Source organism: Somniosus microcephalus, chromosome 14 (genome assembly GCF_052327205.1).
Source record: "Somniosus microcephalus isolate GS21.2 chromosome 14, FLI_Smic_1.0, whole genome shotgun sequence".
Classification (NCBI taxonomy): Eukaryota; Metazoa; Chordata; class Chondrichthyes; order Squaliformes; family Somniosidae; genus Somniosus; species Somniosus microcephalus.
Genome location: NC_141000.1, coordinates 101,569,059 through 101,593,484, shown reverse-complemented (window position 1 = coordinate 101,593,484; position 24,426 = coordinate 101,569,059). Strand labels below are relative to the sequence as shown.

General features: G+C 44.4%; 1 protein-coding gene across 1 annotated transcript in view; it reads left to right on the top strand.

Annotated features, from left to right (window-relative positions):
- The window catches only part of LOC147107770 (sorting nexin-9-like), a 113,755-nt gene that overhangs the window by 22,473 nt on the left and 66,856 nt on the right, over positions 1-24,426 (top strand). Inside the window, exons 5-9 of the mRNA XM_086007069.1 lie at positions 231-270; positions 10,321-10,408; positions 15,214-15,295; positions 19,037-19,162; positions 20,935-21,052. Coding sequence (XP_085863195.1) covers positions 231-270; positions 10,321-10,408; positions 15,214-15,295; positions 19,037-19,162; positions 20,935-21,052 — 454 coding nt within the window. The remainder of the gene's footprint in view (positions 1-230; positions 271-10,320; positions 10,409-15,213; positions 15,296-19,036; positions 19,163-20,934; positions 21,053-24,426) is intronic.

Genomic DNA, 24,426 nt, shown 5'->3' with positions numbered 1-24,426 from the left:
GCCTGTTAAAGCAAATAAAATGAATTCCTGTCCCTTGTCATTGAGGGGTTTTATTTATTCCTGAAACACTCTGTTTTAATGTAAGCATGGTCATTACAAGTAGTGTAAATTACCGTGGATTTCTTTGACCTCCGCTAAGTCAGTGATTTACTACAGAATGTTTTTTGTTCACTTAATACAGTAACAGTCTTTGAACAAGTTTTTTTCTTATTATCATTCCTCCTTCACAGCTCAGATCAAAGAAATCTAACAGCTATTCAGACACTTCTGGTATGTATCCCGCATTCTTATATTAATGAATTTCTTTTCATGTATTTTTATTTTCTCATTGTTGCAGTTATTTGTTGCTCATTCTATGCCCCCAGCCACAAAGTTAAGGAGACAAACTGTTTCTGAGCCTCTACACTCAGCCTTTAGGAGTTGCATAAGAGTAATTTTGGGTAACTTGTAACAACTTACATTGTTACAGCACTCTTTTTTTATTATTTGTGCCTGGGATGTGGGCATCGCTGGCAAGGCCAGCATTTATTGCCCATCCCTATATCTTCATGTACAGAAACACGTCTCAGAACACCTTGCAGGGCAGCAGACAACCAGTTAACATTGAGCAGTAGAGTGAGTGAAGGAAGAGTGAGAGCACAATCAAAGAAAAGTCAATTTACGATGTTTTTGAAGATAGTGAGGGAGGTGATAACACAGAGAAGCTGAAGGACAGAATTCCAAAGGGTAGGATGGCCATTTATGGTGAAGTGAGGTGAGGGGGGGAGGTGCGGAGGAGAGCAGGAAACAAGAGTGGGTCTGTGTAAGATGAGTGGAGGATGCATGCAGGAACATATGGATGGAGGAGCATTGAGGGTATGACCATGGAGGGATCTGAAGCTGAGGATGAGAATCTTACAAGTGAATTCTCCGGCTAATGGAACTTGACAAGGTTGGAGGTGATGTGGTGATGTTCTTAGTGCTGGTGAGAATGCAGGCTGCAGTGCTATGAATGCCTTGCTGTTTATGGATGGTAGAAACCGGAAGGCTAGGAAGAAGAGGACAGGAGAATTCCAGATGATAAAGGCATGAATTACGGTTCCGGTGGCAGAGATGTACAGGTAGAAGCAGAGCTGAGCAACGTTTCAGAGCTGAAAGAAAATGGTCTTGGTTATGGATCAGATGTGGGGGAATAAACTGAGCTTAGGGTCTAGCAAGACACCAAGGTCTCACACCACTGGGCTTTGATTTTGCTGATGTTTAGCTTCGGGAATTTTGGCTCATCCAGGTCTTAATATTGGATAAGGAGCAGACGGAGTGGCAACAGTCCTGGGCCTGATGGAAGAGCGATAGAGCTGAGTCCTTTCCAAGATTGTAATCAAATTTTTGAAGATTCTCTTGCAAAAGTTGAGCTGTCCATTTTGTAATAAATCCTAATCAGAAGATTTGCATAAGTACTTAACAGTTTTATTTCCCCATCAGTTTCTTCTTATCCCCTCTTTCTGTTCTGAAGAAGTTGATTCTTTACTGGGGTATGGTTCCAGAGGAGCTGGTTGCCCTCTGGTCCCTCACCCAAGTGGCCATTCTTCATGTGTGAGTGTCAGCAGGCTAATCCACGTCACTCAGCCTGGTTCTGGCCTTATCTCATGACTGCAAGCACAGGCTTCCAACATGTGTCACAGAATAGCAATCAAGAGCAGGAATCCCAGCTGATTTCCCTCTCCTTAGCCCAGGGCTCTGAGGAAATTGTAGCACCTTGGCTGATATCATCAAACTTCAGGACAGACCATGGAGATCTAGCTGAAGATCTTCCTGAGCTGTTTGGCTCAGCTACTCACTGCCTTAACCAGCTGAACCACCAAAGGCTGGAATACTGCTATTGTGTGCAGATATGTGTATTGTGCAGCTATTTTGCAGGAACAAAGAATGATGCTCACTTCATTGAACCACAATTGATGAAAACAAAGTTTTAAGGTATGACTATCACACTTCAGGTGTTGCACTATTGCATATGCAAATTTCTGGCCGGCATTTTCTATACCTGGAGAGATCAGGTGTGGACAGTCGCCATGGCGGGTTGCAACCCCGTTCTTTATTCCATCCCGCTCCTGAGAGCGACTTTCCGTTAATGGCGCCTATTAAGGCAGCCCGGCGCGTTACCCGGTCCTATTAAATGGTGCGGGTCAGATGGCATCATCAATGATGCTTTTTCAGCCAGGATATTTAAAGGAGCCATGGCCACATTGCATTTGAAGGTTCACCTAGGATAGTGCAGGCACTGCACTGCACCATTGGAGTGTTGCAAAGAATAGCAAACATGACCGCACAGTGGCAGAGGGCTGCACCCAGGTTCTCAGATGAGTCCCTCCATATGCTTGTGGAGGGAGTCAGAGCACGCAGGGAGGCCCTCTTCCCTTCCAATGGGTGGAAGAGACCTCCCCAGCAGACCAAAGGAGCCTGGCTCCAAATAGCAGAGGATCAACAGCAGGGATGTTGTCAGGAGGACCTGGGTGCAGTGCAGCAAACGTTTCAATGATCTCATTAGATCAGGAAAGTTAAGTGCAAAGCTACACTCAACTTCATCCTGCTGTGCCTCTCATCACATCCCCATCACTCTGCCTTCTCAACCCTACTCCTGCACATCATTACTCGCACCAACATACCTTGCATGTCCACCCATCCCTCTCTATCTACCTTATCTACCCCATCTGACTAACCACCCCTCACACTCATCCTAATGCAGTTATACCAACTAACAGCACACAAGGAGGCCACTTGGCATTGCTACCCCAATTCATCATTGTCACCCTTTAAAGATGTAACTCACCTATTCCTTACACTCAGTCCATCATTCTCACTTATCCTTCTCTTCTTTCTCTCCTTGCAGGAGAAGAGAGCCCACAATAAGAGGGAGAGGGAGAGAACCGGAGGTGGCCCTCCATCATTAGCCACCGTAACATCAGCAGAGGAGGTCACCCTGGTAGTGTCAGGAGTCGCAGAGCAGCTGGAGGTGGAAGATGGAGAGAGGGGGACATCTCAGCAACCTGGTGATAGAATTACATCTCATACAGCCACATGGTATACAGCAGTCACTCATAAGGGGACTGATGTCAGCAGCCAGTGAATGTTCATCATGTGCATAATAGTATCTGTACCCATTCTTGATATGACATATCTAACTCATCTCTTTACTGTCCCACAAGTCCATCAAGAGCCCCCCCCCACTGTTCAGGAGGAAGAGGAAGATGACTCCTCAGAGGAGCCTCCAGCCTCTGAGAGCGCATCGTCACCAGACATAAGCGCACCCAGCACCAGCGCAGATACCCACACCTCGGTGGGTGCCACATGACATAAAGTAGTGTTGTCACCTGGTGTCTCACACTGCACAAGTGAGCAAGAGGAGACGGTGGAGACAGGGACAGCATGACACTGGAGGGCGCAGGACACTCCCAGCTCTGCTCAACTGCATGCAGATGCTGAGCCTCGGGGGCCATCGAGAAAGAGGGCGATCCTGGAGGTGTAGCAAGAAGTGCAGGAAGCTTTGACAGGTTTTGCAACGTGATGTCTGTAAATGTTCAGAGAATGGAGGTGTCCATCTCCAACATGAGCACCACCGTGTCGCAGGTGATGGCAACTGTAGGCTCGTCCATGGATTGGATAGCCACCTGCATGGAGCAGCTAAGGCGCCACTCACAGGAGCACATGGTCTCTAAGGAGAATAGATGGCTATCTATGGAGAATAGATAGCAGACACTCATAGACCTCCTGTCTCGGAGGGATCTCAACATAGACATGGATCCTCATGGCCCCACTGCTGTGCAGCAAGGTGCTCTCCAGCTCCTTGCTAGCAGGGAAGTGTGAGTGGCCCATGAGAGGGATGATGGTGAGAGGGGACATGGAAGTGGGGGCTCCTCTCAAAGCACACTCACTTCCCCCCCGTTGCGCCGCCCCCTCCTCAGTCAGTGCCCCAGATGGCTCCTCTGATCGCGATGGCCAAGTCTGCCCCTGCACAGTCACAGGAGCAGCAGACTTTGGCCGGGCCATCACAGTCTCCAAAACCCAGAGGACGTCCGCCAACAGTGTCCATGCAGTCGCAGCAGGGAAGTGAGCAGGCTGCCTCTACTCCTGCTGAAGCCACAGGGGTAGCACCTCGTAGAAGCACATGTAAGAGGAAGATGACACACAGGTAGATTCTCATGTGTAAAGTTTCTGTTACTGTGATGTCACAGATAAAAATATTTATTTTCACTACTTTCCAGTCATGGACAAATTTGTGTGCAACTTTGGAAGTGGCTTAGTGAGTTGGAGTGATTGGTGAGACATAACGTTACCTCCAGCAATGGTGGTCAGTGTGAAATGAATGGCTTGGTCATTGTAGGGATGCTGTGGTGTTGCTGTGAGGTGGTGTGAACCTGGCGCAGCATGTGGCAGCCATATGGGTGTAATGCGTGAAGCTAAGTAAATCTGGCCATGATGAGCCCATCCCCGGCCTCCCGGGCAGCAATGTGCTCGGGTACTGATGGGATCTGGTTCCTCCTGCTCTTCCTCCTCCTGGTCTTCCAGCTGAAGCTCCTCCTGCACCACCTCCTCCTCCTCCTCTGAAGAGGCTGTGTGCTCAGTGCCTTGCTCCTCATGCAGCGCTAATCCTCGCTGCTGCGCTATGTTGTGCAGGGTGCAGCAAACCACAACGATTCTGGAGACCCTGGCTGGTGCATACTGAAGGGCTCCTCCAGATCTGTCAAGACATCTGAAGAGCATTTTCAGCATGCCTATTGTCTGCTCTATGACACATCTGGTGGAAATGTGGCTTTCATTATATCTCTTCTGGGCCTCAGTACTTGGCCTCCTCAAAGGTATCATGAGCCACGTCTTCAGTGGATAGCCCTTGTCTCCAAGCAGCCAGCCAGAAAGTCTGTTTGGATGAGTGAAGAGCTGAGGGAGGGTGGACTGGCGCAGGACGAAAGAGTCATGGTAGCTGCCAGGGAATTTGGCACACACATGCATGATGATCTTCCTATGGTTGCAGACCCACTGCACATTGAGGGAGTGGAAACCCTTGTGGTTGACAAAGACTCCTGGGTGATGATGGGGTACCCTGATGGCCACATGTGTGCAGTCGATGATGCCCTGCACCCGTGAGAAGCCAGCCAGAGCTGCAAAGCTCAGGGCACACTCGGTAACACTGGCTTCATCAATGACAAAGTTGATATAATTGGTTGACTTGTCAAAGAGGACATCGGTGACCTGTGTGATGCATCTGTGGGCGGCCAACTGCGAGATGCCGCAAATGTCTGCTGCAGATCCCTGGAAGGAGTCTGAGGCGAAGAAGTTGAGGGCGCTGGTGACTTGACAGCCACTGGTAAGGTGTGTCCACCCGCTCCTCTGGGCTGCAGATCTTGCTCCAGCAATCTGCAAATGTCTGCGATGACCTGGTGCGATAGCTTCAGCCTCCTTTGACACTGCTGCTCAGTCATGTTGAGGAAGCTCATCCTCTGCCTGTATACCCTGTGTTGGGGGTATCGCCTCCGGTGCAGTGCAGCCCTGTGCTGATGCCCTCTGTCCTGTGCAGCATCAGATGGTTGAGGAGAAGGTTGGCGGTGGTGTTGTTGGTGCTGCTGGTGTACCTGGTGCTGCTGGTGTTGGGGCTCATCGTGGTCCAATTCTGAGGACCAAGGAGAGACAGTATAAATGGCACCCATGCTTATGTAATAGATGGCAGGTCAAGTGGAGATGACAGAAGCAATCTGTTAATGGTGTGATAGGTGGTACCAATGAGCTGACAGTGGATCCCGACTTTGCTGAAAAGACTTGCAACGTCTAGAAAGCTAAATCTGTGCTGACAATGCACTCAGCAACAACATCTGCCTTAGGAACATGACCAGCTATTAGGTGGGAGTTTTTATTGTACTTTTTATGCTGTGCACTAATGAGGTGGAGCAATGGCCACTCAACGTCCGCCTCAGGTTCACAGACGTGGTTACCGAGCTGCGTGATCCCCGTGCTCATCCAGAGAAATTTGAAAGGTCAGTGTAAGCCTTTCTCTTACTACTGTTCGGACCTCGAGAATTACGAATAAGCGTAACAATGACAGATAAGTATGTGATCAATAAAATTGGTCTTTATTCACACTACAGTTCAAAATTCAAGTGTACATAGAAGCATTCTCTCGCAATCAATATGCTCCCAATTTATCGCACGTAAAAGTACCTCCCCAGCAACTTATATGCTAATTCCCAAGTCAACCGTACAATATCTTTAACAATATCTAAGCTCTATGTCCGACTTTCATACATACTCCTTATTTCTGGGTGATCGGTCCAGAAAAGTCGTAGATTGCAAACATAGACTGGCCAGCTTTCTTTGTCCCTCTTTTCTTCCTTTGCTTCCTTTTTGAACTTCCCGCCTCTGGGTCATTTCATTATAGGGTCTTTCTGCCGGCCTCCCTTGTATATCACCATCTGCCTCTCTCTGATAGGTCAGTTTCACTCCAAACCTTCCCTGATTGGAGTTCCTTCTGCATGACACGTTCATGTTCCTGTGATGTGTGTGGGGGCGGGACTTCCTCTTCACCCGGTGTTTCTCCTTCCTGACCATGTGGTCTCACAAACAAAGGACCATGCTGACCACCAGGCAAAGGACCCCCCGCTGACATCCTCCATTTTGTGTCTTCACAAATAAAGGAACACATTTTGAGTATTTCGTTACCATTTCACAATTCGTTCGCAATTTCGATCTCCACATGGTAGCAGTGGTTTTATTATGGTTTTTAGAATCTTACATCGGGTTAAAGAGATACTGAAGGGTCTGACAAGTACCTCATAATGATCTAAATTACCATGGCCGCCTCTGCCGTTCAGGTCGTTGCCGCGCTGACAAACACGCCCAAGGGAAAGGCGCGTGAGGGTGGGATGATGGCGGGTTCCCAACCTACTCCAAGGTTTATCCAATTTCCCTCCCGACCTGCTTCCAATCGCGGCTGCATGAATGCCAGAAAGTTCCGGCCTCTGTGTCCCAATTTAAAAAAAACTCAATCATTTCCAATCTATAAACCAACAGAAAATACCCTTGATTGATCTCAGGATGCCACTAAAAGCAACATGCCTCTAATTTATCTCAGGATGGTACAGAAATTGGACTTTGTGGCCTGAAAGGAACAGGTCACTTTACACACAGCTGTCCCTTAGCAGCAGAACAATACATTGCGCACTACATTACATATTCCTTGTAAAGCAGTGCATTCTCTGACATATTCTCGCCAAGGCTTCTTCGGCAGCACCTCGCAAACCTGCAACCTCTTCCACCTACAAGGACAAGGGCAGCAGGTGCATGGGAACACCACCACCTCCAAGTTCCCCTCCAAGTCACACACCATCCTGGCTTAGAATTATATCGCTGATCCTTCATCGTCGCTGGGTCAAAATCCTGGAACTCCTTACCTAACAGCACAGTGAGAGTACCTTCACCACACGGACTGCAGCAGTTCAAGAAGGCGGCTCACCACCATCTTCTCAAGGGCAATTAGGGATGGGCAATAAATGCTGGCCTTGCCAGCGACGCCCTCATCCCATAAACTAATAAAAAAAAATATAACGAATGTCATGGGAGATCTACTCGTTTATACACACCTAATCCTGGATCATCTACCTTCACAGATTCCTTTGTGATTCCTAATTCTGTGTTGGCTTCACACATTGTGGGTCATCTGAATTAAGGATAAAATGGTAACCAGATTCTCAGGAAAAGGTGTACACCAAAACATACCAGTGTGGCACTCTATAGGCTAGCAGGGTTTGTTACGTTTCCCTTTGTGCCTGGCAAGTACTTAGGATTCCCACTAACTATAAGAATTCCGGTGCTGAATTGTATAGAAACAGTTGCCACGGAAAATGGAATGCTCAGGTGTATAAGTAGATCTATAGAGTATGAGCCCTCAGAAGCAGTACATCACATTTTGAATAACACTGGAGTATTATGCCCATTTTTTCTCATTATACTTTAGTTTGTTTTGGTTATGTGCAGAATAGTACACTTTGATTTAGTAATATACAGAGTAATACACAGTTACAATATGTCTGGCAGATATTATACAAAACTTACATAAATAAAGTGGTGTGGTGGCACAGTGTGGTGTTTTGTACAGCTGTGTTGTTCTATGAGTGGAAGTATGTGGGTTAGGGATAATAATTCCTGCCTGCAAAAATGCAAAGTTTTCCTTTAATTTTTTTTCATTGCTGTTCCTGAGGTGTGATTGCATAAGCTCCCCTGTGAAGAAAGCTCTGCTGATCTTAGAATGCTAATCGGCAGGACCTAACAGGAATCCCTGACATCCAATATTCAAATAGGGCACATTGCAGGAAGTGTAACAGTGGCTGTATTTCCGTTATTTTAATCTCTGCCTCTCTACCTCTCCTCTTTTAAGATGTTCCTTAAAATGCTCTTTGACCAAGCTTTTGGTCACCTGTTATAATATCTCCTTATGTGGCTCGGTGTCAAATTTTGTTTGATAACGCTTCTGTGAAGCACCTTGTGACGTTTTATTACGTTAAAGGCGCTATATTAATCCAAGTTTTTGTTATTGTTTCACATGCGCCCGGTCACATTTGGCAGATATATTTTTTCCAGTTGGCCTGCCCTCCAGAAAAGGGGGAAGACCAAGAAATGGCAGAGAGCTTCCTGAGCAATGTTCCAGCCTCGTCTACCCCAGATATTCCAGAAAGCCTAGCAGGAGGGGGCTGGAAAGTCTAGGCCAATAAGTTTTGGGACTGACTTGTGGGTGATCTGTTTAGTTGGGTGGTGCCCCGTTACAGGTCCAAGTTTAAGTCATTAATCTATACACAGTTGACAGTTTCCTTACAAATGCCCCTGCCCAGGAACCATTTCACAGTAAAGTCCTAAATTACTTTTTCTTTTTAACTATGCATGCATGATTAAATCATGTGTAATTCAATAATTTCATATTGCCACAAATAAGAGACCAAAATAATTGTCTTGAACTTGGTATATAAATATACCTTCTACAGCTCTTAATTTTCAAACTGCCGATTACACATCACCTAAGTGTAGTCATCAGATTATCAGAGTTACACCACATAATAGCATGAGTCATCCTTGCCTTCAGAAGAGAAGGTCTTGGAAATGGACCATATAAAGTTTGAACCAAAGGTATTTGAAGTGTATTAATATGGGGTTGGGGGTAAGGTACTGACTTGGATAGAGAACTGGTTGGCAGACAGGAAGCAAAGAGTTGGAATAAACGGGTCTTTTTCCGAGTGGCAGGCAGTGACTAGTGGGGTACCGCAGGGATCGGTGCTAGGACCCCAGCTATTCACAATATATATTAATGATCTAGACGAGGGAACTAGATGTAATATCTCCAAGTTTGCAGACGACACAAAGCTGGGTGGGCGTGTGTGCTGTGAGGAGGATGCAGAGAAACTCCAGTATGATTTGGACAGGTTGGGTGATTGGGCAGATGCATGGCAGATGCAGTATAATGTGGATAAATGTGAGGTTTTCCACTTTGGTGGCAAAAACAGGAAGACAGATTATTATCTGAATGGCAATAGATTGGGAAAAAGGGAAGTGCAACGAGACCTGGGTGTCCTTGTGCACCAGTCGCTGAAGGTGAGCATGCAGGTGCAGCAGGTGGTTAAGAAGGCAAATGGTATGTTGGCCTTCATAGCGAGAGGATTCGAGTACAGGAGCAAGGATGTCTTGCTGCAGTTATACAGGGCCTTGGTGAGACCACACTTGAGTATTGTGTGCAATTTTGGTCACCTTATCTGAGGAAGGATGTTCTTGCCTTGGAGAGAGTGCAGCAAAGATTCACCAGACTGATACCGGAGATGGCAGGAATGACGTATGAAGAGAGATTGGGTCGATTAGGCTTGTACTCACTGGAGTTTAGAAGAATGAGAGGGGATCTCATTAAAACTTATAAAATTCTAACAGGATTAGACAGAGTAGATGCAGGAAGGATGTTCTCAATGGCGGGGGAGTCCAGAACCAGGGGTCACAGTCTAAGGATAAGGGGTAAGCCATTTAGGACTGAGATGAGGAGGAATTTCTTCACCCAGAGAGTGGTGAACCTGTGGAATTCTCTACCACAGAAGGCAGTTGAGGCCAATTCATTAAATATATTCAAGAAGGAGTTAGATATATTTCTTAAGGCTAAAGGGATCAAGGGATATGGGGAGAAAGCAGGGACAGGGTACTGAATTTGGATGATCAGCCATGATCTCATTAAATGGCGGAGCAGGCTCGAGGGGCCGAATGGTCTACTCCTGCTCCTATCTTCTATGTTTCTATATGTACCTGAAAATGTTTGCCATTCCCGTACAGAATCGGTTGACCAAGATTATGAGATGATAAGCCCTGAGCCAGAGGACATGAGCGGCAGTACCGAACAAACTCCTAAAAGGACATCCAGGTAAAAGGTCGCCTCCAGCAGCTCGTAACAGTCATGGCAAAATCAATTACTCAAACAGGCTTCGCCTCCCAACTGATGCTGGATTCATTTTGGTGATCAACTTGCAAGGGAGATTAAAAAAAAGGCCAAAAAAAGATCAAATTTTTTTGCAGCAAGTTACATCATCTTTAATTCTTTTAAGAATAATATAAGAGATTTTCATGAAATTCTGAACCGGACAATAAGTTTAAGCAGTTCATATCATTGGAAGTATCTTAAGCTTGAGTGATAGATTTAAAGTACTCAGCGAGCTGGTACTAATGAATTTCCATTTGATTAACTTTGGGAGATAATGATCTTTGCAGTTCTTCTTCTTCTTCTTAGGCAGTCCCTCGGAACCGAGGATGACTTGCTTCCACATTAAAAATGAGTTCTCAGGTGACTGATGAGTCCAATGCGGGACCTACAGTCTCTGTCACAGGTGGGGCAGATGGTGGTTGAAGGGGCAGGTGGGTGGGGTGCTTGGGTTAACGTGCGCTCCTTGCGCTGCTTGCACTTGGCTTCCGCTTGCTCCCGGCGAAGAGACTCAAGGTGTTCGGCGCCTTCCCGGATGTTTCTCCTCCACTTTGTGCAGTCTTGGGCCAGGGATTCCCAGGTGTCGGTGGGGATGTTACACTTTTTCAAGGAGGCTTTGAGGGTGTCCTTGAAGCGTTTCCTCTGCCCACCTGGGGCTCTCTTGCCGTGCCGGAGCTCCGAGTAGAGCGCTTGTTTTGGGAGTCTTGTATCGGGCATGCGGACAATGTGACCCGTCCATCGGAGCTGATCGAGCGTGGTCAAAGCTTCGATGCTGGGGATGTTGGCCTGAGAAAGAACACTGACGTTGGTGCGCCTATCCTGCCAATGGATTTGCAGGATCTTGCAGAGGCAGCGTTGGTGGTACCTCTCCAGTGCTTGGAGGTGCCTGCTGTACATGGTCCATGTCTCTGAGGCATACAGCAGGGCGGGTATCACTACTGTTCTGTAGACCATGAGCTTAGTGCCGGGTTTGAGGTCCGGGTCTTCAAACACTCTCTTCCTCAGGCAACCAAAGGCTGCACTGGCACACTGAAGGCGGTGTTGGACTTCGTCGTCGATGTCTGCCCTTGTTGACTGTTTACTGTTACTCTATATCACTTGCCAAGGAAGAGGCAATGTAATCTTTAAATATCACAGGATGGGAAGTGATAGTGTTACAAGAATATGCATTAGTTATTGTTAGTGGAATACTGACAGTATCTTGTGTTTATTACAAAATGCCAGCTGATGTTTGTTGCTCACTGGTTGTTGCATTTATTTGAATGTTATCGCCAGAAGATTTTGATTCTTCATATCAACAATCTTTCTAGTTCTTCACTTTTTATGTCCCTTATCTCCGCCTTGGTTTGTTTGTCACTGTGGTTCAGACGCACCACCGTATGTTATGATAAATACCTCATTGCCATTTGTGCTGAGGGTCTTTAAACTTACAAACACAACTGACTGCTATGTTAAAATGTGTAGTGGGACATTCCACCCGCTTTGAAAAAGATAGCTGTAGCGACATCAGCCAATCAGTAGAAGATTTCATTGAATATAAATAGCAAGAAATTTCAGTCTACGTTCATAGAACAACCAGTTCACTACAACGAAAACGGCACACAACTCCACCATAGCGTACACCAGTGCAGATCCCTGTATCTGCTCAAAAGCAAATCTTTGTAATACAGCTTTTCTGTTATCTCCTAAGTTTAGAAATACATTGCTTATGTCACACATGGCAAGGGCTACATAAATCATTTTGTGACTTTCTCGTTTGTGAATTATTTGGCCCATCATTTTGGGGATAAAGTCCGGCAACGCAACACAAAAAGCAAAATACTGCAGATGCTGGAAATCTGAAATAAAAACAGAGAATGCTGCAAACACTCAGCAGGTCAGGCAGCATCTGTGGCGAGAGAGAGAAACAGAGTTAACGTTTCAGGTCGATGACCTTGCATCAGAATGGTCATCGTCGATTATACAACAGTCGCGTTTGATGGCAAATTTTGTACATTCCCAGCCCAACCTACAATTAAATCTGTGGCTGTATGCAGTCAAGTTGTTTGTAGTCAATGCTACTGCACATTTCATATACCATTATCATCTCCTTTCTCTTGTCCCATCATCCCTTGTCTCTCCTGCCTTCCACCCTATCACAGACCTTCCCTTTTGTTCTTTCCTCCCCTCCCCCCTTTCCCTGTCTCCGCATTTGCTTAAAACCTGTTATATCTCGAACTTTTTCCAGTTCTGACGAAAGGTCATCGACCTGAAACGTTAACTCTGTTTCTCTCTTCACAGATGCTGCCTGACCTGCTGAGTATTTCCAGCATTTTCTGTTTTTATTTCAGATTTCCAGCAGTATTTTGCTTTTGTATGCGCATTTCATAGACTGCCTGGCTGTCAGTTGCTAGGGTCCAACACGGCTCCTCTTATGAGGTTTTTACATTGGGTTTTGTGGCATGCTGGGTCTCTCGTCTCTTGAAAAAAGAAGACTGAAGGGTGACCTAATAGAGGTCTTCAAAATTATGAAAGGTTTTGATAGAGTGGATACAGAGAGAATGTTTCCACTTGTGGGGAAGAGCATAACTAGAGACCATCAATATAAGATAGTCACCAAGAAATCAAATAGGGTATTCAGAAGAAACTTCTTTACCCAGAGAGTGGTGAGAATGTGGAACTCGCTACCACAGGGAGTGGTTGAAGTGAATATTATAGGTGCATTTAAGGGGAAGCTGGACAAGCATATGAGGGAGAAGGGAATAGAGGGTTACACTGATAGATTTAGATGAGAAAAGACGGGAGGAGGCTCGAGTGGAGCATAAATGCTGGCATGGACTTGTTGGGCCGAATGGCCTGTTTCTGTGCTGTATATCCGATGTAATCCTATGTAGTGCGAACGACTTGTGTGTAGATCTTGTGCAATTGGCAGCAACTCCACAATAAATTTATTGGAATCATGAAGGCCAGAAGCCATGAAGATCTGCTTTTTTTTTTTACAGGGTCTTCCCTGCAGTCAGCCTTAGTAGATATGGCAAGTTTATTTTGGAGTTGCCACTAGCTGTAGGATACCATGCGCCAGAAGCCCTCGGTGCTAGCATGCCACTAAACCAATATATAAGCAAATTTTTCCTCAGTCTCCACTTGAGAGAAAGCAAGGGTGATACTATGAAGAAGGAAGACTACCTGAGCACTTATTGTGTGAGTGAAAGGAGATAAATATAGTGGTTCTCATCCTGTGTTTTCAAATCCCACCATGGCCTCACCCCGCCCTATCTCTGTAACCTCCTCCAGCCCTACAACCTGTTATATCTGTGTATCTTAATGTTGTGTCCTTCAATAATCAGACTGCAGGGAACGATTCAACAGGTGTTTACTGAATGAGGGTTACTCTAGAACTAACTGTACAGATCACTACTCAGGGTTTATATACAGGTGTGGTCACTGCCGGTACTACAGTATACAGGAGCTGTAAAAAGTAGTTCTCTCCCTTAAGGTATATATACATTACATACATTACACAACCCTCTGAGATCTCTGCGCTCCTCTAATTCTGGCCCCTTGTGCATCCCCGATTTTCATTGCTCCACCATTGGTGGCTGTGTCTTCAGCTGCCTAGGCACTAAGCTCTGGAATTCCCTCCCTCCCTACTCCAGGTGAGACCACACCTGGAGTAGTGTGTGCAGTTTTGGTCTCCTTACCTAAGAAAGGATATACTTGCCATAGAGGGAGTGCAGCGAAGGTTCACCAGACTGATTCCTGGGATGTCAGGACTGTCGTATGAGGAGAGATTGGGTCGACTAGGCCTGTATTCACTAGAGTTTAGAAGAATGAGAGGGGATCTCAATGAAATGTATAAAATTCTGACAGGGCTAGACAGACTGGATGCAGGGAGGATGTTTCCCCTGGCTGGGGGGTCTAGAACAAGGAGTCACAGTCTCAGGATAAGGGGTAGAACATTTAGGACTGAGATGAAGAGAAATTTCTTCACTCAGAGGGTGGTGAATCTTTGGAATTCTCTACCACAGAAGGCTGTGGCGGCCAAGTCACTGAATATATTTAAAAAGGAGATAGATTTCTAGACACAAAAGGCATCAAGGGGTATGGGGAGAGAGCAGGAATATGGTATTGAGATAGAGGATCAGCCATGATCATATTGAATGGTGGAGCAGGCTCGAACGGCTGAATGGCCGACTCCTGCTCCTATTTTTCTATGTTTCTAAACCCCTCTCCTCCTTTAAAACCGACCTCTTTGACCAAGCTTTTAGTCACCTGTCCTAATATCTCTTTATACAGCTCGGTGTCAAATTTTGTCTGATAACGCTCCTGTGAAGTGCTTTTGGACATTTTTACTACATTAAAGGCGCTTATATAAGTACAAGGTGTTGTTATTGCTGTTCTGCAGTAACTGAGAAAACTTTAATCAGCCGATGTGCTGAAAGTGCCTTCTGTTTGCAACCCTGCTAATGTATTCCACTATATATTTTACCATGGTTCCTAGGTTCCTACTTGGCATAGGATGTAGCCACTTTTTTCTGAGACACCCTCAAGCATAGGGCACTCAGTCGCGCAAATTGTCACCGTAATTACACTCCGCACTGTGTCTGTGCCATGATAAAAAAAAAATAGCAGTCAGAAACAACTTGTGGATCATTGTCCTCATTTTCTGTACATATGAAAATGGTAGCTGCTGTTATAATTAGACGCAACTGTGCAGCAGGTTTCCGTTTGGTTCTTAATGAGAAATTAATCACTTCTTCTGATACCTGCAGATTATATCATTTTACAAAAACAGAAGCTGAGCCCTTCATAGAAGGAAAAACTGTAAAGACAACCACAAAAATTCAACTAGCAGTAAGTGGAATTTATTCATTATATTTGTATTTTTAATTAGATGCTAAATTCGAACATGCTTCAGCATACAGAATTTGTAATACAAATCATTCAGTTTGTGCAGAGTAAAGTTTGAGAAATAGTGCCAGATTATCAAACTGTTTGGGGACAGCGAGTACTAAGATGAGTTCAAAGGGGAAGTACAGCTTCTTTGTTCCTCAATATATCACCGATTTACAAAAAGGAGGATATCGTGGGCTGTAGCAACAACTAGTATCCATCAGGAGTTCACATCATTGAAGACATGTTACACTTTTTTTTTCTTACGTTGTTACTTCTACTACTTTCAGTCACTTCTGGCGTTAGATAGCAGTCATCACCACTCAGCTTATGGAAGTGTTGGTTAGATATACCCAAAGAATTGTGAACCCGCAGCTCACATATTCAGATGAGGCCTGCACCCGGAAACGGTTCTGGCCTCCTGACTGTGGCCTGGGGTGAGCACCTTGAGCACACTGCTGACTCCCGCTCGTTTTGGACCGAAGTTGAAATCCCTCTGCCCCATCGTTTTCAGTCCCTGCCATGAACTCCAAACTCTTGGCAGTAACTCCATCATTTGTCACTGCCTCAGGCTGAATAAGGCTGTGCAAAACATTGGCATCTTGTTTGATTAGGACAGAGCTCCAGTCCCCTATATCCTATCCAACATCCAGATTGCTTTCTTCCACTTCCACTGTTGAAGAGCTTATCCACGCTTCTGTCACTTCTGGACCTAATTTCTCCAAATCCTCCTATTCGCCACACTCCACCAATTCCAGTTTATTCAAACCGTATACACCTGTAGCTCCTGTCCCACACTAAGTCCTGCTCACCCGGTACTTCCATCCTCGCCAATCTGCACTGGTTCCCTGTCCCCAAATGCATTGAATTTAAAATACTTTTCAAATCTCTCCATGGTCTTTCCCCATCCTACCCCTGCAAGCTCCTTTTTTAAATATTTATTTGTTCCTAGGATGTGGGCATTGCTGGCAAGGCCAGCATTTATTGCCTATCCCCAATTGCCCTTGAGAAGGTGGCAGTGAACCACCTTCTTGAACCGCTGCAGTCCATGCAGTGAAAGTACTCCCACAGTGCTGTTAGGGAGGGAGTGCCAGGATTTTGATCCAGCGACGATGAAGGATCGGATATATTTCCAAGTCGGGATGGTGTGTGACTTGGAGGGGAACTTGCAGGTGATGGTGTTCCCATGTGCCAGCTGCCCTTGTCCTTCTAGGTGGTAGAGGCCGTGGGCTTGTGAGGTGCTGTCGAAGAAGCCTTGGTGAGTTGCTGTAGTGCATCTTGTAGATGGTACACACTGCAGCCACGGTGCGCTGGTGGTGGAAGGAGTGAATGTTTAAGGTGGTGGATGGGGTGCCAATCAAGTGGGCTGCTTTGCCCTAGATGGTGTCGAGCTTTTTGAGTGTTGTTGGAGCTGCACTCATCCAAGCAAGCAGAGATTATTCCATCACACTCCTGACTTGTGCCTTGTAGATGGTGGAAAGGCTTTGGGGAGTCAGGAGGTGAGACACTCACCGCAGAATACCCAGCCTCTGACCTGCTCTTTTAGTCACAGTATTTATGTGACTGGTTCAGTTAAGTTTCTGGTCAATGGTGACCCCCAGGATGTTGATGGTGGGGGATTTGGTAATGGTTATACCATTGAATGTCAAGGAGCGATGGTTAGACTCTCTCTTGTTGGAGATAGTCATTGCCTGGCACTTGTGGGGCGCGGATGTTACTTGTCACTTATCAGCCCAAGCCTGAATGTCGTGCAAGTCTTGCTGCATGCGGGCATGGACTGCTTCATTATCTGAGGAGTTGTGAATGGAACTGAACACTGTGCAGTCATCAGCAAACATCCCCACTTCTGACCTTATGATGGAGGGAAGGTCATTGATGAAGTAGCTGAAGATGGTTGGGCCTAGGACACTGCCCTGAGGAACCCCTGCAGCGATGTCCTGGGGCTGAGATGATTGACCCGCAATAACCACAACCATCTTCCTTTGTGCTAGGTATGACTCCAGCCAGTGAAGAGTTTTCCCCCTGATTCCCATTGACTTCAATTTTACTAGGGCTCCTTGATGCCACACTCGGTCAAATGCTGCCTTGATGTCAAGGGCAGTCACTCTCACCTCACCTCTGGAATTCAGCTCTTTTGTCCATGTTTGGACCAAGACTGTAATGAGGTCTGGAGCTGAGTGGTCCTTCAGCCTAACATCCCTTCCTGTGCCCTCTGACTACAACCTTCTGTGCATCTCCACCTTTACTGCAAGATTGATGGGAGAGATTTCAGCTGCTTCACCCCACCCTTTGGAACTCCCTCGCTAAATCCCTCCACTTCTCCAGTATTCAAATCTTAAAACAGGATGGAGTGATGTGCACAGGTGGGTGGGGTAGTGAGCCATGGCATCTTGCTGCCATGGGCATATGTTAAATGTCAGCAGTAGTCTAAAACTTGGCTGCACCTTCTTGCAGGCATACTGCAATGTTGACCAATGGGATGGTGCTATAGAGTGGCACAGAGGAAACCCTCCTCACAAGCAGCTCAGGCAGCACCACCTCAACTTCCGCAGCCATCAAAGAGGAGGCCTAATGGTGAGCTGTACCTTCACTTGCCTGCAGACTAATGCCTGCAGCTACAGGTCCCTTTACCTCAATCCTGGTCTGCCACTTCATAATCCTTCATCCTTGGCAAAGGTTGCTGATGCGTTGAGATGCCTTTTAGTGATCTCCAGAGCTTTCTAAATTTATGTCCCCCTCCTTGAGACATTCCCCTTTAAACGTCATCATCCTTTAAAATTTGACTGGTGCACAATTTTCCTCTCCTACCAGTGGTGTCATCCCTCGACCCACCTGAGTTTGCAGCTGAAGTGCTGAATAGTTATGCAAATTAGGTTAGACCAGAAATATATAAATATATATATATATATATAACAGTACCTTCCACATCCTCGGGATGTTCCGAAGTGTTTCATAGCCAATTCATTGCTTTGGTCACTGTTCTTTTGTAGGGAGATGTGGCAGCAAGGACCACAAACAGCAATGAGCTGAATGAACAGTTAATTTGTTTTGGTGGTGTTGGTTGAGGGATGAATGTTGGCCATGACATTGGGAGAACTGCCTGCATTTCTTTGGGGAAAAAGTGCCATGGGATCTTTATAGTACTGCTGCAATCATGTTTGAAACTGGCTCCATGGGGTTGAAATTGATCTTTGGTGAAAGCACGACACGGGTCATAATGAATCGGCAGCCACTTTTAAACCGTGCCTGATTTTTGCCAAAGACCAAATTCACCAGTGATAAGGAAGGGATTTCAATATGGCTTCATGCTGAGAAATCAGCATAGAGTGCTTCAGGTTCCCTCGAATTAGGGAGCACATTGCTGTTGTTGATCAAGCGGCTGGCTACAGAGTAGGAGAATAATGTCGTTTTTAATTTACAAATGTCCATTTATTTAAACAAACAATGATATTACAATCGGGCAGATATAAAATTAAGGTAACTCCAGTACCAGAACATGATGCTGAAGTATTCCTTTAAATTGCTAGCATTATCATAATGTTTCTAGCACGCTTATACAATAAGTTATTATGTTGCTTTGTAATAATATACATACTGGTAATTTGTAATACTGTTGTAATAGTCTTAGCTCATTTATGCTGGCTGTATGATTATTTTTTATCCGAGATGAATTAAATTAACACTGTTTTATTTTTGTCTTAGTTCAATGAAAATGGTGCATCCTGGGTGTATCCAGTAGTACCACTGGAATGCACTGTAACCAATCCCCAGGTGGAAACTAAATATTCGGGGATGAAGAAATACATTTCTTACCAAATTACACCTAATGTAAGTATCAGTGACATTCCATGTACTTGGGTGGGTGATAGAGCTCGTAATGAACTGGTAAAATCATTAGGCTGGAAATGTTTGTTGGTGGCAACAGTGGATGAATGTTCAGCATGTTTATTTTAAATGTTAACACCAGCATCAAAATAATGGACAGGAGAATATCATACGAACGCCTTTAATGTCCATCCATTATTATCACCCACAGTAATTCCTACACTATAATCTCAAACTCATCCTAAACACTATTCCTACACTATAATCTCAAACTCATCCTAAACACAGCGTAACAGAGCAGTGGAAAATGCTTCTAAATTCATGGCTATGTTTTCATATACCAATGACTAGGTTAGCTTATTACTAACTCCCCAAAGTACGAGAGCAGATTAAGTGGGTGGTATGGTCTGTTAGATTGTGACTACAGACTGGTAGCAGACAAGTTTCTGCCCAAGGTTCCTTCATTGCAGCTTCACCTTCAGGGCTGGCATAGCGGGGAGACTAAGGGCACATTCTAGCTCCTACTTACAGAATGGCCCGGATTTTGCAGTCAGTATGGCGGCGAAATCCTCTGGAAGTTCGGGATTTCAAGCGCGTGCGGAAAATCTGGAACTTGCGGTCTGTCAACGCACGCATTGACAGACCATCCGCGCAGGCCACGAAAAGCAATTGCTGGCGCAGAGTTGGACGTCTGGCCAGCAATTGCGCACGGAAATGTTACGGTTGATGCAAACAGATGCAGGGCCTGATTGCATCAGCGTAAGGGGATTTTTCTGGCATGATTGAAACATTTTCATATCGTAAATTATACACATATGCTGAATCAAACGAGTTTCTGCAAATATTGGCCCGGATTAGAGTTTTAATGATGTCTAAAATTATTAGCAAAAATTTTTATTTTGAGTGAGGCTGGTGGAATGAAGCTACTTATGAATTAAATTCCAATTCTGTAAATTGTAATTAGATCTGATTTCGGGATTCCATTACATCTCATTATGGGATTCCCTTTGGAAATGATTAAAATGGAATTCTGCTTTGTGATTGGAGGACCAGGCCATCGTGATTCCAGGTACGCTTCTGCACCGCCTGCCTCCCTGGGATCCGTGGGCCATTACGCTGCCCTCCGCCTCGCATCCTCAGGTTTTCACGGCCTCCCGCCAGCAGATAGGTGCATAATTCTTTCACGGGTCGGAGGCGTACTCCAGAGGTACGCCTCCGACCGCAATTTTTGGCCCAATGTCATTTGCAGAGGCTTGGAAAGAAATCATCTCCTGATCTCAGCAAAGGTATGGTATGTGGCCTAGGATGACAGAAGAAGAAGGGAAAGGTATAAATATAAAATAACAAAAATATAAGAAGCTAGAATCATTGTCTAGACTACCCTTTAGACCTCCTGAGTCAGTCAGATATCTTTGATTTCTGGACAGGTAGTTAAAAACATTTCATCCTCTTCAGATTTTTCCCAGATCAACAGATATTGGAAAACTGCTTGGAACTTGCAGTCTACAGCACGAACTTACCACCAGAAGGTCATAAGTTCAAGTGCCAGGCTGGTGGTGGCAATCTCTTCAATGTACTGCCACAAAAAGTCTGCTTTACCACAGATGACTGTTGAATTTGGTGATCGGGAAGAGGTTTTGCTGTACTTTTGGAAAGTGCATTGAACCGTTGCAAACTATTTTGCCTGGATTTGTTATTCAAATTTATTTCATATTTTCTCTTAAAATGTTTTGCTCTCGGACTGTTTTTAAAGTTAATTTGTCAACATTTTGTAGGACACGTATGTATCGGTTTACCATCGATACAAACATTTTGACTGGCTGTACTGTCAACTAATAGAGAAGTTTGGGTCAATAATCCCAATTCCTCTACTTCCAGAAAAAGACATTCCATGTAAGTATTTACTAAAATATGTTATGAGTGGAATTTTTATGTTTTAATGTTGACTACCACCATCAACCTCCGCTGATAATAAAACCAGACAATATTGAAGAAATCGTAAATTAACCAGGAGAAAACACTCACTCGCTAATTATGGCAATTTGCCAGTTGCCAGGTCAATTTGTATTCAGTATTCATATACATTACATACATACCTAGAGACTGAAACTAGCAAACATATTCCAATTTGATTGACCTCAGCTGATTGAACTCAATTTTGAGTGGAGGTAGTGTTTACTTAATAGCGATTAGAATTTACGATCTTAAGAGGGACACAGATCCACCTTTGCAACAGAATTATACGTTATGCATTACGTGAAATAATGCTCCTGTTCTTATGAAACCGTATACCACCCAACTTCCCATGAGCAACACCGTGGAAAATCCAATAGTGTGATTTAAGAACATAAGAAATAGGAGCAGGAGTAGGCCATTCAGCCCCTCGAGCCTGCTCCGCCATTCAGTAAGATCATGGCCGATCTGGTCTTGGCCTCAACTCCACTTCCCTGCCCGCTCCCCGTAACCCTTGACTCCCTTATCGTTCAAAAATCTGTCTATCTCCACCTTAAATATATTCAATGACCCAGCCTCCACAGCTCTCTGGGGAAGAGAATTCCAAAGATTCACGACCCTCTGAGAGAAGAAATTCCTCCTCATCTCCGTTTTAAATGGGCGACCCCTTATTCTGAAACTATGCCCCCTAGTTCTAGATTCCCCCACGAGGGGAAACATCCTCTCTGCATCCACCCTGTCAAGCCACCTCAGAATCCTATATGTTTCAATAAGATCACCTCTCATTCTTCTAAACTCCAATGAGTACAGGCCCAACCTGCTCAACCTTTCTTCATAAGACAACCCCTTCATCTCAGGAATTAACCTCGTGAACCTTCTCAGAACGGCCTCCAATGCAAGTATATCCCTCCTTAAATTTTTTAAAAATTGAATGTGTTGAATTTTGCTTTTGAACAATGGACAATTTTTGAGTGCTGTAATTGAACCATGGGGGCAATAGTCGTGAAATTGAACTGGCGCGAAGTGGCCAATAGCTTATTGGCAGCCGATTCTAAACCTTGTCCGATTTTCTATTCTGTTGAAGTCAATGCAAAAGAAAAACAGGTGGGGTGTAAAACGGGCTGGCGGTTCACTAGCGCCTGTTCTGCGCTACCGGCCTAGACCAATTTCACCCCAAGATGACCAGAAAGTCTCATCCGTCCTTGGTCACTGGTAATCATGTGACCAATGCAAGGAATTTCATTACAACAACAAAATAACATCAAACAGCAGTTTCTACTGACGTTTCTTTGGCTACAAAAGAAAACTCCCTTCAAAAATATGATATTAGGGTGGTAAATAAGAAAATAACACAAGCAACTGAAAAATAGAATAGCATGAAATATATAAACATATATAATATAGTAAATAAACTTTAAAATATTTTTATCCATGAGCTACGCCACAGTAAATCACTCGGTATTCTAAATCCTGTTACCAAATTTACGATAAGGTACCGATTAAAATGTAACATTTTACAATTACAATTGAACTAGTTGGTCACCAATGGCACGGCTCATAGGCAAAATAACAAAGTTTCTCTCTCTTCGCTTATTTCCTTCTATATGTCTTTATTTATTTTCCACCCTCTATCTATCTATCTTTCTCTCTCTTTCCCAGCTCTCACATTTTCCCTTATTGGCTTCTCTATATCTATCTGTTTAATTTCACTCTTTTTTTTCTCATTCTTTCTTCTTATTTTTTATTTAAGAGAATTTAGTGGACATTCATGTTTAAATAAATCTCTGCCACCTTGCTAGAGTTGCTATGGCAGTGGTTGTGGGCATTACTACAGAGGGTTTTGTGGCAAATATGACACGTTACTTTATTTGATCTCACATGCTTTCCATACCAATCATGCTGGGGAATGTCAAAATCGAAAAGGATAAGAGTCAAGGATAAGAGTCAAAGATAAAGGCACATTTCAGTGAAATAATGAGGGATCTGGCCCAAATTAAAAGGGAAGAGAAGTTTGCAGACAGGTTGATGAATCAGCAGTGGGAAATCTTCAACTATGAGATGGATAGAGTACAAAATTCCTACAAGGCAAGCAGGGGGTGCATCAAAGAATAGAGTTCCATGGATAAATAGAGATTAAAACTAAACTGTAACTTAAAAGGAGGCACATGATAAAAGTAAGACTACTAACGCCAAATAAAATCATGAGGAATATAGAAAGTATTAAGTAAGGGATGAGGGGTCATCAATGTAAAATTGTCACTAAGAGAGTGAAGAGAGAGGTTAGGAGAAATTTAACACAGATGGTTGTTGGAGCATGGAAAGGGTGCCACAGGGAGATGTTGTGGCTTTTAAGGGAAAATTGGGTAAATATTTAAAGCAGAGGGATATAAAGGGCTATGGGTAGAGCATGGGGTTTGGGAATAGTTTTGGATTACTCTAGCAATTTGCCAGTTATGACACAAATGGCTGAATGGCCTTCGTCTGTGCTGTAAATTTCTATGGTGCTCTGGAATCTTACGACATTAAGGAGGTCAGAACTTCCATCTGTCGCAGAGCTTACACACTTGTATTTATCACAGCTCTTGTAATAATAGATGTTTTATATTATTAGCCAAAAAGGTGAAAATGCTGGCAGATATTAAAAATCCTAGGTTTTAGTAATGCTACTCACTCTGCATGGGGTCTCAAAGCCCTACCTATTTTAATTCCCCCCTGTTATCCAGTGTTGATTTATTCAAGTAGAAAGCAGCAAACTACCTAAATTGGGCTTCCATAGACCAACTACAATCTGCCCTAGAATGGATTTGTTTCCTCACTCATTTAAATTCTTGAGGGAAAGTTCAGCATAATTACTCTCTAACCCCAAAAATGTTTAAACACAACTCCAGAATATTAATTGATCCCCTATCTTCACTATCAGCTACTGGCCCGTTGCCCTGCTCAGACAAGACTCCTCCACTCACAGCCTCAGCAACTTGGGGACCTTTGTTCTGCACAGCATTTATCATCTCAATGATTATCTACCTAATCATCTCCAGCCAGATTATTTATCCAGCTTTTTATTTGAAGGACAACTGCTTTTCCACATAGCCAGTAACCTGTGGAATAATCAGTTTCAAGATCATCAAATGACACTGTAATGAATTCTAATGAAACTCACCCCAAATATTTGGATTCATGGTATTTTTTCTGATGATAATCTATTACCGCTGCATGAAACCAGTGTTAGAAAATACAATGCCGCGTTAATACAGCTGAAGGTTTCTGCTCAGTAGTGAATGGTAGCATTCCTGCATTTGTAAAAATTCCCCCCC